This window comes from Genypterus blacodes, unplaced genomic scaffold (assembly GCF_046128005.1).
Source record: "Genypterus blacodes isolate CSIRO-AG114 ecotype Tasmania unplaced genomic scaffold, CSIRO-AGI_Gbla_v1 ptg000029l_1, whole genome shotgun sequence".
Lineage (NCBI taxonomy): Eukaryota > Metazoa > Chordata > Actinopteri > Ophidiiformes > Ophidiidae > Genypterus > Genypterus blacodes.
In genome coordinates, this window is record NW_027466842.1 from 1,688,033 (window position 1) to 1,701,452 (window position 13,420).

The 13,420-nt window shown below is 41.3% G+C and overlaps 1 protein-coding gene across 1 annotated transcript; it reads left to right on the forward strand.

Moving 5' to 3' along the window:
- Positions 1-3,417: 3,417 nt before the first annotated feature.
- Positions 3,418-5,024, forward strand: rgs5b (regulator of G protein signaling 5b). The gene is made up of 5 exons (XM_076144886.1): positions 3,418-3,559; positions 3,706-3,795; positions 3,927-3,988; positions 4,106-4,269; positions 4,365-5,024. Exons 1-5 carry the CDS (start codon positions 3,516-3,518, stop codon positions 4,539-4,541), a joined length of 537 nt encoding a protein of 178 aa, XP_076001001.1. The 5' UTR covers positions 3,418-3,515; the 3' UTR covers positions 4,542-5,024.
- Positions 5,025-13,420: the final 8,396 nt, after the last annotated feature.

A 13,420-nucleotide genomic window follows, 5' to 3' on the forward strand; every position in this document is an offset into this window, starting at 1 on the left:
AAACAGTCACAGCCAGACAGGAAGTTGTGTCAGTCCCCATAGCGTCATCATAATGTCACAGCAAGTGTGCGACTGTGGACTTTCCCCGTTTAATCATGGACATTAACACATACAGAAAAGACCAAAACCCAACTAGAAACTAATTTATTATTCTGTAATCTATTAAATACTCTAGCATCCGGTAAAGACGAGATCATTGATGTGACAATTATAATGAAGCAAATCTAATGAGGTTGTGCATTTGTGACTTTCCTGCTCTTAAACGGACTAAATCAAGATCGTTTAGACATTGTTGGTCAACAAATGAGTTTGGCTAATGGAGGCAGGGAGTGAGATTCGTCTTCCTGATGGAGGGACAACGATCGTTTGGAATCTGTGAGAGCTCTCAGCTGCTGTTTTGCTGCACAGAGTTCAGCTGAGAGGAAAGTGGCAGTAAATGAAGGATGTCACGGCCATTATGCAGCCGCTTTAAAGTGCACAGAGCTGTTGACCAACGACCCATTCTGCATGTCAGTAAAGAACCTGTTTGTTTTGTTCAGCACAAATGGCCCAAAAGGGGATTCGACAACATTCAGCAACATCGAGAATCAAATAAAATGATAATAACAATGAAATCAAATCGAGCGTGCGGTGCATTGCACGGTTTTAATCTGCCACAAAACTAGGGAATTTCTATTTACTTAAGGTATTTTTGTGAAATTGTGAATATCATGAGGGCTGCTGCTCCCAAAACCTTTGTCAAACACAGCATTTACATTTGATAACATATGTATAATAATAATAAAATACTCATTATGTATATTTTAATGATACACAATGTTTTCCTCTGTGCAGGAGTTTTCTATTTATATGTATGCAAATGATCTGTTCATTATGGGCCTTTGTAGATATTTTCTGTTTTTAACATCTTTGCTGAAACACATATGGCCTATTTTCATTATTATCATTATAATCAAGTCAAGTCAAGTTTATTCATAGAGTCTTCTCCAGGGACTCCACAGGGGCCAAGAATGGAGGCTCGTCTATCTAGGAGACACTCAGAGTTCATGAACATACACACACAGAAAAGACACAAAAACAAAAACCCAACTACAAACAAGTTCATTAATCAGATCCTTGAATCTTGTAAAGTATCTGGTAGGGTAAAGTCCGGTAAATGCTTGATTATTGATCTGACAATTATCTTGAAGCAATTCTAACAAGCTCATACATTAACTTGTGTCTTGCTGTGGTTGTTTTGGATTTCGGCAATAGTCCAAGTAGTTTTTGGGATGGAATTCGGAATGAAACAGCATGGACACACCAAGAGAGAATCAGCTGCTGACCTCTGACCTCAACACGTTCTGACCCCTGACCCTGCAAAAACCACAAGTGTGTGTGTGTGTGCGTGTGTGCGTGTGCGTGTGCGTGTGCGTGTGCGTGTGTGTGTGTGTGGACCTGATTCACCAGATGAGAAGATGTAATGTGGAATGTTGTGTTTGTAGTTTGGAGCCATCAGTTCAGTTTGTTTATCTCCTTTTGTTCTTCTCAAACACTCTATTGAGAGATGGTGAGAGCGTGCGCGCGTGCGTGCGTGCGTGCGCGTGTGTGTGTCCTTGTAGCAGCCGTGTTGTTCATGTCTTTGTGGACTTACCCTGATTGCATCTCAAATGACTTATGTCAGGATGATATCTGTGTCATGGACAGCGGTGCAGAAAAGCAGAATACTTACTCAAAACAGCTTCTAGAGAAATAAAACCAATCATGTCATTATCTTAATAGACACGAAAGGAGGACAAACCAATCAATATATCAAAGCTGTCAGTAATATCAGTGGTCTTCAGGTGTTCTGGGTTAGTGGGTGAGCTTTTCAAAGTACGTAAGCGACCATTTGCAGTCACAGTTGAATGATGCGAAAGATATATACATAACATAATGAAAGAGGGAAAAGGGCCCAGGCACTATTATTCATTACATAAAATCACACCTTCCTCATCAGCTATTGTGAAAAATACATTTATTCACTTGTGTTATCAAATCTCTCCAATGACCCACAATGGTAAAAAGTACGAATGAGACTCCATCCAGGTCCAGCCTGTTAATCGTGACCTGTATAATCTATGAGATGGGTCAGTGGGTCACACTGACTTGCATCAGAAATAGATCATCTGCTCTTCAGGGTCTGAGTCACGCCGGTCTTGATGAGATCCGTGATACTGCGTCTGTAATGAAGCAAAGGCTGTTTGTTTCCCATCCTCACTTAAGTTTTATTCTATTTCCTGTGCCTATAGGCTTAGATCTGAACAATCTCTTAAGAGTGTGAAAAAGCAGGAAGGGGCCTTAGTACGGGGCTGGAGTCTAGCCTTATCATTTCCTTCTGTCAGGCCCATGAGGCTGTGTGTTAGAGGAATGAAGGCAGCAGAGCTCATTATTTTAGGCCGCACACAGTGACCTGGTGTTGACACTTGAGCTATAAGCAGCCAGCTAGAGGGGAAGAATTGTTCTGGGCTGTCGGAAGGGGAAGTTGGCTCAGATTCTTCCAATGAGCTCTCTTACCTTCCTCCCGTAATTCTCCTTTCCTTTTCCGATTTCAAATGAGCTCTCCTCCATTTACAGACCATACTGGCTCTCTGGATGTGCCAAATATAGGTTTCGCTCATTCAAGCCTCAACAACTAAACGACAAGCCTTCGTAGGAAAAATTAACCTACCAGACAGGAAATGTGTGAGTCAGGGACGAAGACATAACACACACTTACTGCACTTGTAAGGACCTTTACTGATACTGTAATGTGCCACAAAAGTCAATATCAGACATTTAGACCCCTATAGTAAGAAGTTGGCATTAAAGCTAAATTATATTTGCAGTTGGATGATGTCATGTGCAGAAGGTTCATGTTTTTTATAGGTTTTCAAAAAAATGCATTAAGTACATACACATAAATCTGGATATGAACAGATAAGTATATAGAGATTGATATATATACATTATATCATTATATATATACTGTATATGTTGTTATTATTGTTCATATATTTCAATACTTCAAATAGTTAATACAGTAAAATATTGTTGCTGCTGAGAAGGAACTACAGTTCTGTGGTGTGACCCTAGTTCCTTTAACCCAAATCCTAAAAGTATCTGTGAGAACTTCTTGTTCAAAAACATCTGGTGCTCCTAACAAGTGCAGAAATGTAGAGACCACACACACGCACACACGCACACATTCACTCTCACACTCTAATTGAAACGCGTGAGAGTTCCAAAGTAATCCACACGTTGGTCAGAGGTGAGGAAGGCAAACGGAGGAAAATCAGTGTTGGGAATCTCCTCAGCCTCCCACTCCTCGCTTGTGATTGGCTAAGGGGCGTGACGTCACAGCACAGACCACCTCATAAAAAGCCACGCAGCCACACAGCCGACACACAAGCTCGAGCTGCAGTGAGGGAGACAGCTGCTAAACACTGGCACACACACTACAAACAACTCTCTTAACTTTTGGAAATATCTGAGGAGGACAAACATCTCTGATCATCATGTGCAGAGGACTGGACGCGCTGCCCATCACCTGCCTGGAGAGGTGAGTCTATCCTGGCTGTTCTGTCTTTATTCTCTGGGGGTGGAAAGTATTCATCCTACCTGTGATTAGAATGTGACATAAATATAGATGTGGTACATGTGGATGAAGCTGTTAAAGTGACGTTGTTTCTGTCTTTGTCCTTGCAGGGCGAAGGAACTCAAAGCTCTTTTTGGGAGTTTACTACAGAAGTCAGATCACAACATCATCGGACAGTCAAAGAAATGTGAAAAACACAGGTATGAATCCATAGTTTCCTTCATCTTTTAATCCATTCCCTGACTCAACTGTTTGTTATGGTAAACTGAAGCCAGACCAAGTTCATTTTCAGAATTTATCTCATTAATCGTGTGTTTTTTTCCCCTCTCAGATTGAACGAAGACGAGCCTTTGAAATGGAAGGAGTCGTTTGAGAAACTCTTATCCAGCCAAAGTGAGTAGAACCTGCCAAACCAAAACGATCCCTCTCGGAAAAGTTGCCATGGTTCCAGATGTCGATAGCTACCAGATGTTGACCTCCTGCTCTCTTTCCCTCCGTCTCCTCCTCTAGATGGACTGTGCCTGTTCAGAGCCTTTCTCGTCTCCGAGTTCAGCGAGGAAAACATCGCCTTCTACCTGGCATGCGAAGACTACAGGACATCGAAACCGTCTAAAATGGCAGCCAAAGCCAAAAGAATCTTCGACGACTTCATCTGCTGTGATGCCCCACGAGAGGTAAATATCCCATCCACGTGCTGATGACTGATCTCGTGACCCTCCTATGTATATAACATTGATAATCACCATCCTGCCTCCTCTTTTCCTCGCAGGTGAATCTCGACCATGTGACCAAAGCGATAACCAAAGACAAACTGGAGCAGCCCAGCCAATCCTGCTTCGACTTGGCCCAGGCCAAAATCTACACCCTGATGGAGAAAGACTGCTACCCTCGCTTTCTCAAGTCCTCCACCTACCTGGAGGTCAGCAGGAAGTCCAAGACAGCGTAACGCGTCCCCGTCGAAGGCCGAGTCCAACGATGTCTCAGGGACGTGACCACTTTTCAAGTCCAGTGACCCGCAGCGGAAACGTGAGGGAGCGACGTGACTCCGCCTGAGGAGTTCCTCTCTGAGGCTGTGGAGTTATTGATCGAGACTTGGGGTTCTGTGTTGGGAGCAAAACACACACGAAGCCTCGGCGTGAAGCTGTGAGACGCGAACCTGTCACAGAAGAAACTGAAGGTGCCACCTGGCTGACCGAGGGCAGCGTGAATGACTGTCCCAGTCGCACAAATATGTAATGACAACAGATGATAATAACAATTGGTTATTCAATCGCACAAAATAGCTACCAAAACTATTTCACCTCTGTAAAGTTCTTGTATTTATTTATTATTTATTATAAATGTCTGCTGTGAATAATGTTTTGTATTTTATATGTGTTTTTATCAAAGTACTGTATGGAAAAATTAAAATGCTAAATAAACCAGTTTAGATTTTCAGAGTGACTCAAGTTTACTGGCTACATGGAAAAGTGATGAATGTGTGTGAGGAAGAGGAAGGAGAGGTTCCTACTGTAAGAGAGTTCTGGCCTCACTTCTTCCACTTCACATGGAGCTCATTAGATGACTCCTTTTCTCTGTGTGTGTGTGTGTGTGTGTGTGTGTGTGTGTGTGTGTGTGTGTGTGTGTGTGTGTGTGTAGATTTCAGATGTGATGTGAGATTTAATTCCAGTATTTCCATGTTTTTGTTACTTCTCCACAAATTGTAAGGCGAATAAAATTGCAATGTCTTCTTACTTATTATTGCAGTTATCTGACAGCTGTGTTTAGTAACTATTTACTTACGCAACAAGAGATAAACCTTTAGAGATATTGCTGTAATTGGGGGTCCATCTTATTGTTCATAATAATAGCAGGAATAATGTGATTTAGTGATTAATAAAGGGAAAGAGGTTGAAGAATTGGATGTATAGAGAAGCATGTGTGTGTGTGTGTGTGTGTGTGTGTGTGTGTGTGTGTGTGCGTCGCACGTGTGTGTGTGTGTGTGCGCGCACGCGTGTGTGTCAAAAAAACAAGTATTTTGCCGGGAGGCTTCTGAGTGCCGAATAAGGCCTGGTCTCCATGGTGACAGTTACCACCTCCAAAGGCAGGATTGTTTTCACTACCTAGCCGTCCCCCTTTGCCTGTGACTCACTCCAAACTCCCGTCCCTCCTTCCCTCCTTCCCTCCATTCTCCAGCCATCCATCAGCGCCTCCCCGCCTCTGCAGCTCTCCTACGCTCCATCCTCCTGTCACAGCAGACTCCTATTCAAACACTGTGCGAGGGCGAAGTCATTAGCACCACGCTCTCCCTCGCACACATGGAAAATGACGAAGGCTCCTTCTCCCTCCTCCATCCATCCATCTCATTCAAACACACACACACACACACACACATTACAGATGTGTTTGCGAGCCTCTTACCAAACCTAGTAATTAAGATAGAATGTTGGGAGGTTTTACTCTCAGCCACACAAATCTTCATCTTCACCGGCCAAGCGTGTTGACCCTCAGTGCCCGATCATCTGCTGCTATAATTCTTCTCCCACCTGTGGTTCCTTTGGCACATCTGGCCATCCTTAAATTGTTTCTCCTAAGGTTTCTTCCTCTTTTCTCATATATTAATCTTTGTGGGAGTTTTTCCTCTCTGCTCTGTGCTGGATCAGGCATCGTCTGTTGTTTTGGGCCTGTAAAGACCCAGTATGTGATGTTGGGCGATAGAAATAAACGTGACTTGACCTTTGAGCCTTGAAGAACAATGGCAGGATTCTCATTTTTTACATTTACATTCTAATATGTAATAATACATAACTGGAATATGAAATGATATTCATAAATGGGAGGCAGTGGCTCAGTGGGTAGTGCTTCCGCTTGGGAACCGGAGGGTCGCCCCTGCCTAGGTGCCCCTGAGCAAGGCACCGAACTCTCAATTGCTCCCCCCTCTGCGAAGGGTGGTAATGTAATGTAAGTCGCTTTGGATAAAAGCGTCTGCCAAATGATTGTAATGTAATGTAATGTAATAAATGTCCCTTTGTGTGTAGAAATCCGGTTGAACAGAGACTGAACTGAGACTTACAAGAAAAACAATTAGAGATGCCGCACCTGAGCCAAACCCACTCAGACAGACAGACAGACAGACAGTGTGGGTGTAAAGATTTATGAATCTGCACCTTACTTTATCAGTGTCTCCCCCGGATCCACACCCTGGCACTCTTTTATCACAAGTTTCTTTGGGAAGGCCTCAGCGTTTCTTGAGAACTGATATATATTTTAGGTAATTTCTTTGGAAAATCTGTGTGTGTAGAGACGTCAACCGGTGCAGCTGCATATGGGTGGGCAGGGGTATTGTTCAGATGTGTATATCTACTGTATATCTACTGTATATCTATATCTATATCTATTGGGATGTGATGTGTTTGTAATGTTATTGAGTGTCAGCAAATGAAGCCACAAATAACCAAAAAGCAGGAGACTCAAGCAAGCTGGTGAACCTTTATGATGCTTGAGTGATTATTTGTTTATATATATATGTGTGTTATTCTCACAAAATAAAAATAAAACAAACAATCAAACCCAGGATAGAAATGAATTTAGTATTTCCAAACTCAAACTTGATCACTTTTAAATGAATTTGTCTTTCATTGCCACAAATAAAGCTGCAGTGACAAGAAAACATTCATTATTAACAATTCTGACAATCATTAGTAAAAAACTATTTTCTTCACAAAGGTTTGGGGATATTTAAAAAAAAATTACCTGTTAAGCTTTGAGAACCTTCCATTACTTAAGGTTATTTTAGGGATTTAGCTGTAGAGGGCTGATAATGGCCCCATTCCAGGTAAGTGAGGCAACATGCACCATGCAAGAATCCTAATTATGACACATCTAAATGGAATGCAGCCATGAATCCTGCGGTTAGTTGCTCCTGTGGTAAATCAAACTACTCCTGTAGATTAACGAGGATTAAAGTCATGCAATGAAAATGCCGAGGTGCAGTTTGATGTGTGTGTAAATGCATACAGATGCTGGACAGAAACGTAAATGACAAATTAATCATATTGTAGTAAATATAATTTGCTGTGTTTATCAGATTTTTATTGAATATTTCAGCACGACTGTAGTTTCAAGTCTGCTTTCAAGTCATTGTAGATTATTTTTGTCACATTATGAGATGCTGCAACTGCTTTGTTTATGTCAAAGTACAATAAGAAATGTATTCTTTATTCATTCCTCTAAGAATTTAACAAATTTACAATTTCACTACATGAAGCTCAGGGAGAGAGTGGAGCTTCTTTTCTCATCTTTATTTCATATTCATACCATCAAATTCCCATTGCATAGTAAAATATGCATAGTAAATGAAATCTTGTTTTCTTTTATGTAGGGGATAACTGAGTTGTTTTGAATATTCAGTTCTTCAGCCACTTACCATGATTAGAATAAGTTTCTTTATTTTCTCCGTGGTTTGTTTGCAGCTTTGTTTGGTATTAAAGAGAGATAGAGTGAAACTACTTCCTAGAGAGAAAACAAGAAACTTTTTCTGGGAAATGTGTCCCAAAGGCGAAATTTTGGGGAGTTCAACTGTTGTGTGAACGATGACGGATTGATCAAATGGATATCAAAGAATGGGGAAAAAGGAAAGGAAGTGATTCAAGTGGCAAAATGTCAACTTTAGGCTGCTGAGTGTGAGTCAGTGCTAGACACACACACTGTTGTGTCTAGTAATTGCATATTACTAGGAACAACATTGTGCATGCATGACACTGGTTGTCTGGTATTTTCTTCTCAGGTTGATGTGAAGCTTTCCGATCACAAAAGAGAAAACAATCTGAATCCGAAGATGACTTAACATCCTGGAATCTACACTCACACAGCTCCACTTTCTTATTTTTAGCATCTGTTGGACTTTCAGAGGATTGTTTGCAGAAGAGGAAGGCACTCAGTCTCTGCTAAACCAAACTATAAATCTGATAAGACTTTTAACAACTACTAAAAGCAACATAAAAATGAAAGAAAAACAGGCCTGGCAAAGTCAAAAGGAGATCCAGTTGTTATCACAGAGTCACTTTTCAGTAACAAAACATAGTGTTGGGAAAAAAAGCATCCTTTGACATTGGAATGTCCCACTTATTCTCTTTTGAAAGCAGAGGGCAAAGGGCTTCAAAACGAAGACTAAAACCTACTAAATCAGAATTAAGTAAAAAATGTGCACCGGTTTTGTTTTTCTCCATTGACAAACAAAATAGAAACTAATAAATACTAAGAAGACCCCACCTAAACAAAATATCAACTGTTTCTGCAAACTTGTACATAATATAACATTACATTTAATAGTGGTAAAGTACACATTAGGGATGTAAATAACGGGATGGTTAAATAATGGTTTGTTGGATCATCTGAGCCTCATCTGATTATTCCATTGCCATTTTCAGTTTGACAGCCTGAGGTTTCTGGCTGCAAGCGTTCCCCAGCTTGATGTGGGATCAGATCAGTTATCCCTCTGTTTCCATTGGAGCTGAAACAGAAACAGAGTGAATATTAAACAAATGTACTGTGAAGGAGGTGCTGAGAACAGAAAGATTTTACATTTGATTTACGTGTTGCTGATGAAAAGATTCAGGCCAAAGCTTGTGGGAGAGCAGAGACCAAACTTGAGCTTTATAAATATCTGGAGACCAACAGGAAGTTAATCTGTACAAAAGGGAAAACACGGGGATGAGATTGGAATGAAAAATAAAAAATAAAGCTAAAGTTTGGCTGAAAACTTATAGTCCAGGTGGTAAACAAAGCTTTCATACAATGACAATGATCTCATACTGCACTGTTGACTTACTTACGAAATTATTGGTTGGTGGTAAAAGCCATAATGGATTGTGCAATGAAATGGGATGAAGCTTTCTAGGTACTGCGGTTTGAGTCTTTGTCCCACAGTGGTTGAGCTGGCATGGGAGCGTCTGAACCAAAGTGTTTTGTGGATGAGTGTATCCAAATAGGGATCGGTCTCAGGGCCCTGTTTAAATGTCAAGGAGGTGGACACATAATTGGGAAACCAAAGAGCTGCGGCTCTGTTGAACTGCGGCTCTGGCTGGCGTAGGTGATCTCCCCACCGGTACAAATGAGTCGGCTGATTCATTTCTAAAACATATTTGTCGTTTAAGTATAGATTAATAGCTTCGTCGATGATGCTTCAACTTGTGAGAGAGGCTGTAAAAACAAAGTGCCGCAGTCATGGTTACAAGGTTACCATGGGAACAAAGAGATCGCAGTTGAATGAGCCCATCCTGACATTCTCTATGATGCTCATTATGCTACAAGTGGTTGGATCCATTTCGCCACTTGAAAAATCTGAAAATAGGCCACGCTCTCAAATAAACACCTTTAATATGTGTTATGTCCAGTTTGATCATCATCTGGCATCATTAACAGTTCACAGTCTGATTATTAGAGACTTTGAACAACTTACGTGCCTTCTGAAAATACTGTTTGCTCGTTTCGACATCTGGTTTGGATTAATCCATTCTTTGGTGTTATGATGCATATGCAGGCAGCCGGGAGTGGAGCCATATGTAACGATGACTCACCTTAGTGAAGTAAAAGCCCCTGTGTTTGCTATTGTTACCGTGTGCAGTATGGAGAAACGATAGAGAGGTTTGGAGGTTTCTGCATGGAGCTCTCATGTTTGTATGAGTGGTTTCCTCTGAGTGATCCAGATTCCTGCTGCAGTCTGAAGATGTGGAATAATAACCGATCCAAATTCAAGGGCTCTCAATTGAATGTGATTGTATGTATATGAACGGTCAGATGACTGTAAAAACACATGTAGATTGAGGGACCCGTGTGTATGAGAGTCTGCCCCCCCTGTGATGTCTACAGGGACCAGACGATTCGTGGATTTCCCCTTGGGAATTTCTGCTGGAACTTTCGGGCACTCAATCATCTCCTGTCAGAGCTCCGCCTTCTCAGGGAAATCATCCAATTAACAACCGAACATCCCAGAAGCAGAAAGGTTGGGATCCATCCTTTCCCACAATCACTCTAACTGTGAAACAACATTATGTGAAATAAAAAGGTAAGTAAATCTTGTGCTATTGTCACAGTTTACTTCAGAAAAAGCTTTTCAACTGTACATTCATCAGGTTTGTTGACTGTTCCTAACCTCAGTTGGATACTCGCCCATAATGGAATTTGAATGTTAAAAGCTTCATTTGAATTGGATGCTGTCTGATGTTGATTCAATGATGGAACTAATAGCATCTTGGCCAAAGGTTTCTAACTTCCTCCTCTGAAGCAGATTATTTAAGTGGGAAATGAACCCAAAATGCTGAAAAGGTTTCTGAAGACAGTTTACATGCTCGTGAATCAACACACTCACTCCCATAGCATCCAGAACATCTCACAGATGCACTCAGCTTCCTTATTATGCACTTAGTGTCAGAGTCTTGTGGTGTTGTGTCACATGGGTTACACACTCTTCAGATTTCAGCTACGTCACTGACTGACCCATCATGTTCCACAAGCCTGTTCTGGATTTGCTGTGTCGGCCAAAAGAGTTCAGCTTTATTGAAAACCGCTGCTATAAAAAATGATATTATATATAAAGAAATATCATATATAAATAAATAAATAAATAAAACGGTGTATATGTGATGTATAGTAATATTGATTCCTGTGGTATTCCCCTTTAAATCTGACATCAATGTAAAACAGATGGACACAATAACACTGGGTTCCCTCTTGGATTATTGTTTGATCTCAACTCTTTTAACTATATTTGGATTATTTGTACTCACTTCTTCTTCTTCTTCTGGTCTCCGTGTCCGTACAGCTTCCCTCTGGGTGCCCTGGTTTCCTTCTACAGTCCAAAAGGCGTGCAAGCTTGGTGAATGAAAATCGCCAAATAAGCCCGTGTGTGTGTGTGTGTCAGCAGTTTACCCTACCTTGTGCTAAAATGAATGCTGGGATACACTCCAATAAAATGGTATGGTATAGAGAATGGATGTAGAGGTTCACCATGAAGAAATGTGGGAAGGGCGGCAATGAGGCTGAAATTCTCCTCTAATTTACAAAAAGGCTGCAACCCCATTAGTTTGTTGATTCACATTAAAAATTCTACTTAAGAGCTCCTATCCTAAACAAATCTACATGATATACAGCAGTCCACCAGGCCTCTTTCCGCGAAGACACAGGAAGCAACGTGACGTGGTTCTTCCACATCCACATGACTCAGTGAGAAACAAAGGGACACGTGTGGCAAGCACAGCGAGGCTTCTGCAGTAATCGGGTTTGCGGGAAGGTCAACTGATAAATACAGCCGGCTGCTGCTGCTCTGTGTTTGGTGAAAAGCAATGATGGTCTCACAGCAACTGATGTCTTGCCATAATTTAGAAAGTCTCGTGCCCATTCACAGATATAAACACAACACTCGATTGGCCATTGTGCCGGCTTATACAAACAGATTTTGTGTTTGGTTTTGTAATCGAGTAACCAAGTGCAAATAAAGAGAAAGGGATTATGTGCATCACTGGAGCGATGCTGAGGCAGGAGCCTGGGCTTTTCATTAGAGACTTTTTCCCAGCAATATTTTTTATTTTTGCTGGCAGCGTTTGAGTGTGTTCCAGGAAGACTTTGCCCCCATCCTTAAGGCACAAGGGGTCACTGAACGGTTTAATGAAAACTATGATCGTATCCTCCAGCCTGTACGGTCACCGGATCTCAACCCAATATCAAGGTTTATGACAGATTTATGACCAACTTGACCAATCGACACCTCAGTAAGACACACTAAGATGTCCGTATACTTACTCTTTGCTACCTGTTTATAATATTTGCAGATATTTCTACCAAACATAAAGATAGAGTTACAAATTAAATTATAATCCTAGAAGAGATCCAGTGTCATCGTGTCCATTTGTCTTTACTTTAGAGACTTAAAATTTTCAAATAAAACTGTGAAACAAATTTGATTTTAGCCTTCCCTGACTAACATTAATGCTACAGCAGGAAGTATCAGAGTATCAGAAACCAAAGGAGCTTGTGAAGTGAAAAACAGTCGATGGCTTGAGTGTGGGTGAGTGACGTGACCATCAGTGCACGCTTACATCCAATCAGGCACCAGAGACCGATTGATCTGATGCCAAGTACTGGAATAACTTCAGCATCTGACGCACATTCACCCATCTCCTCTAACAAGCTTTGGTGCTGGTTTTGTCGTTGAGGGAACAAAATGAAGAGAAACTAGGGTGATTGTACGAAGTTTAAAGATAGTGACAGCCAGGTCACGAGCCAATATAATGGCTTTCACAGACAGACAGACTGTTAAAGCCGGTCATTCAGGCTGCAGGTACAACGATTCACTGAGAAAAATGGCACCCACTCAAAGAGCCAAATCAGAGACCAAGGCCCTTTCAAGCACCTGATATATCCGTCCTTCTCCAGAGAGACCTGGGGTACATCTTGTCCACATAATGTCAGTGGGGAGGCAGTGATTTTCTGAATCGACAGAGCAGTCTGTTCATTTGGACTATAATGAGGTCTGTCTGTGCCTGGGAGATCAACCGTTCACCTGTGAGATGTTCTCCATTTGGGTCAATGAGAGACAAACGCACCAGATAAAGAGATAAAAGGGAAATAAACTGGTTTTGCATTGATTGTGGCTTTTCTTTTATGCAAGAGCTCTGTTGCCACCTGCTGGAGAAAAGGGTGAAGGACATTTGATTATGTAGAAACCACAACAGCCACAGCAATCATATGAGGCTTTACTTCTGCTTTTATAAAAACAAAAACAATGAGCAAAACATAGATTAACACATAAATTACAAATGGGTACATGCTCAATTTATCAAATGTTTC

Excerpts from the sequence above, each read along its gene's own strand:
- rgs5b (XM_076144886.1), top strand. The coding sequence starts at position 3,516 with ATGTGCAGAGGACTGGACGCGCTGCCCATCACCTGCCTGGAGAG. Across the intron at positions 3,796-3,926 it reads AAGAAATGTGAAAAACACAG|ATTGAACGAAGACGAGCCTT; the intron begins GTATGAATCCAT and ends TTCCCCTCTCAG. Across the intron at positions 4,270-4,364 it reads GCTGTGATGCCCCACGAGAG|GTGAATCTCGACCATGTGAC; the intron begins GTAAATATCCCA and ends TTTTCCTCGCAG.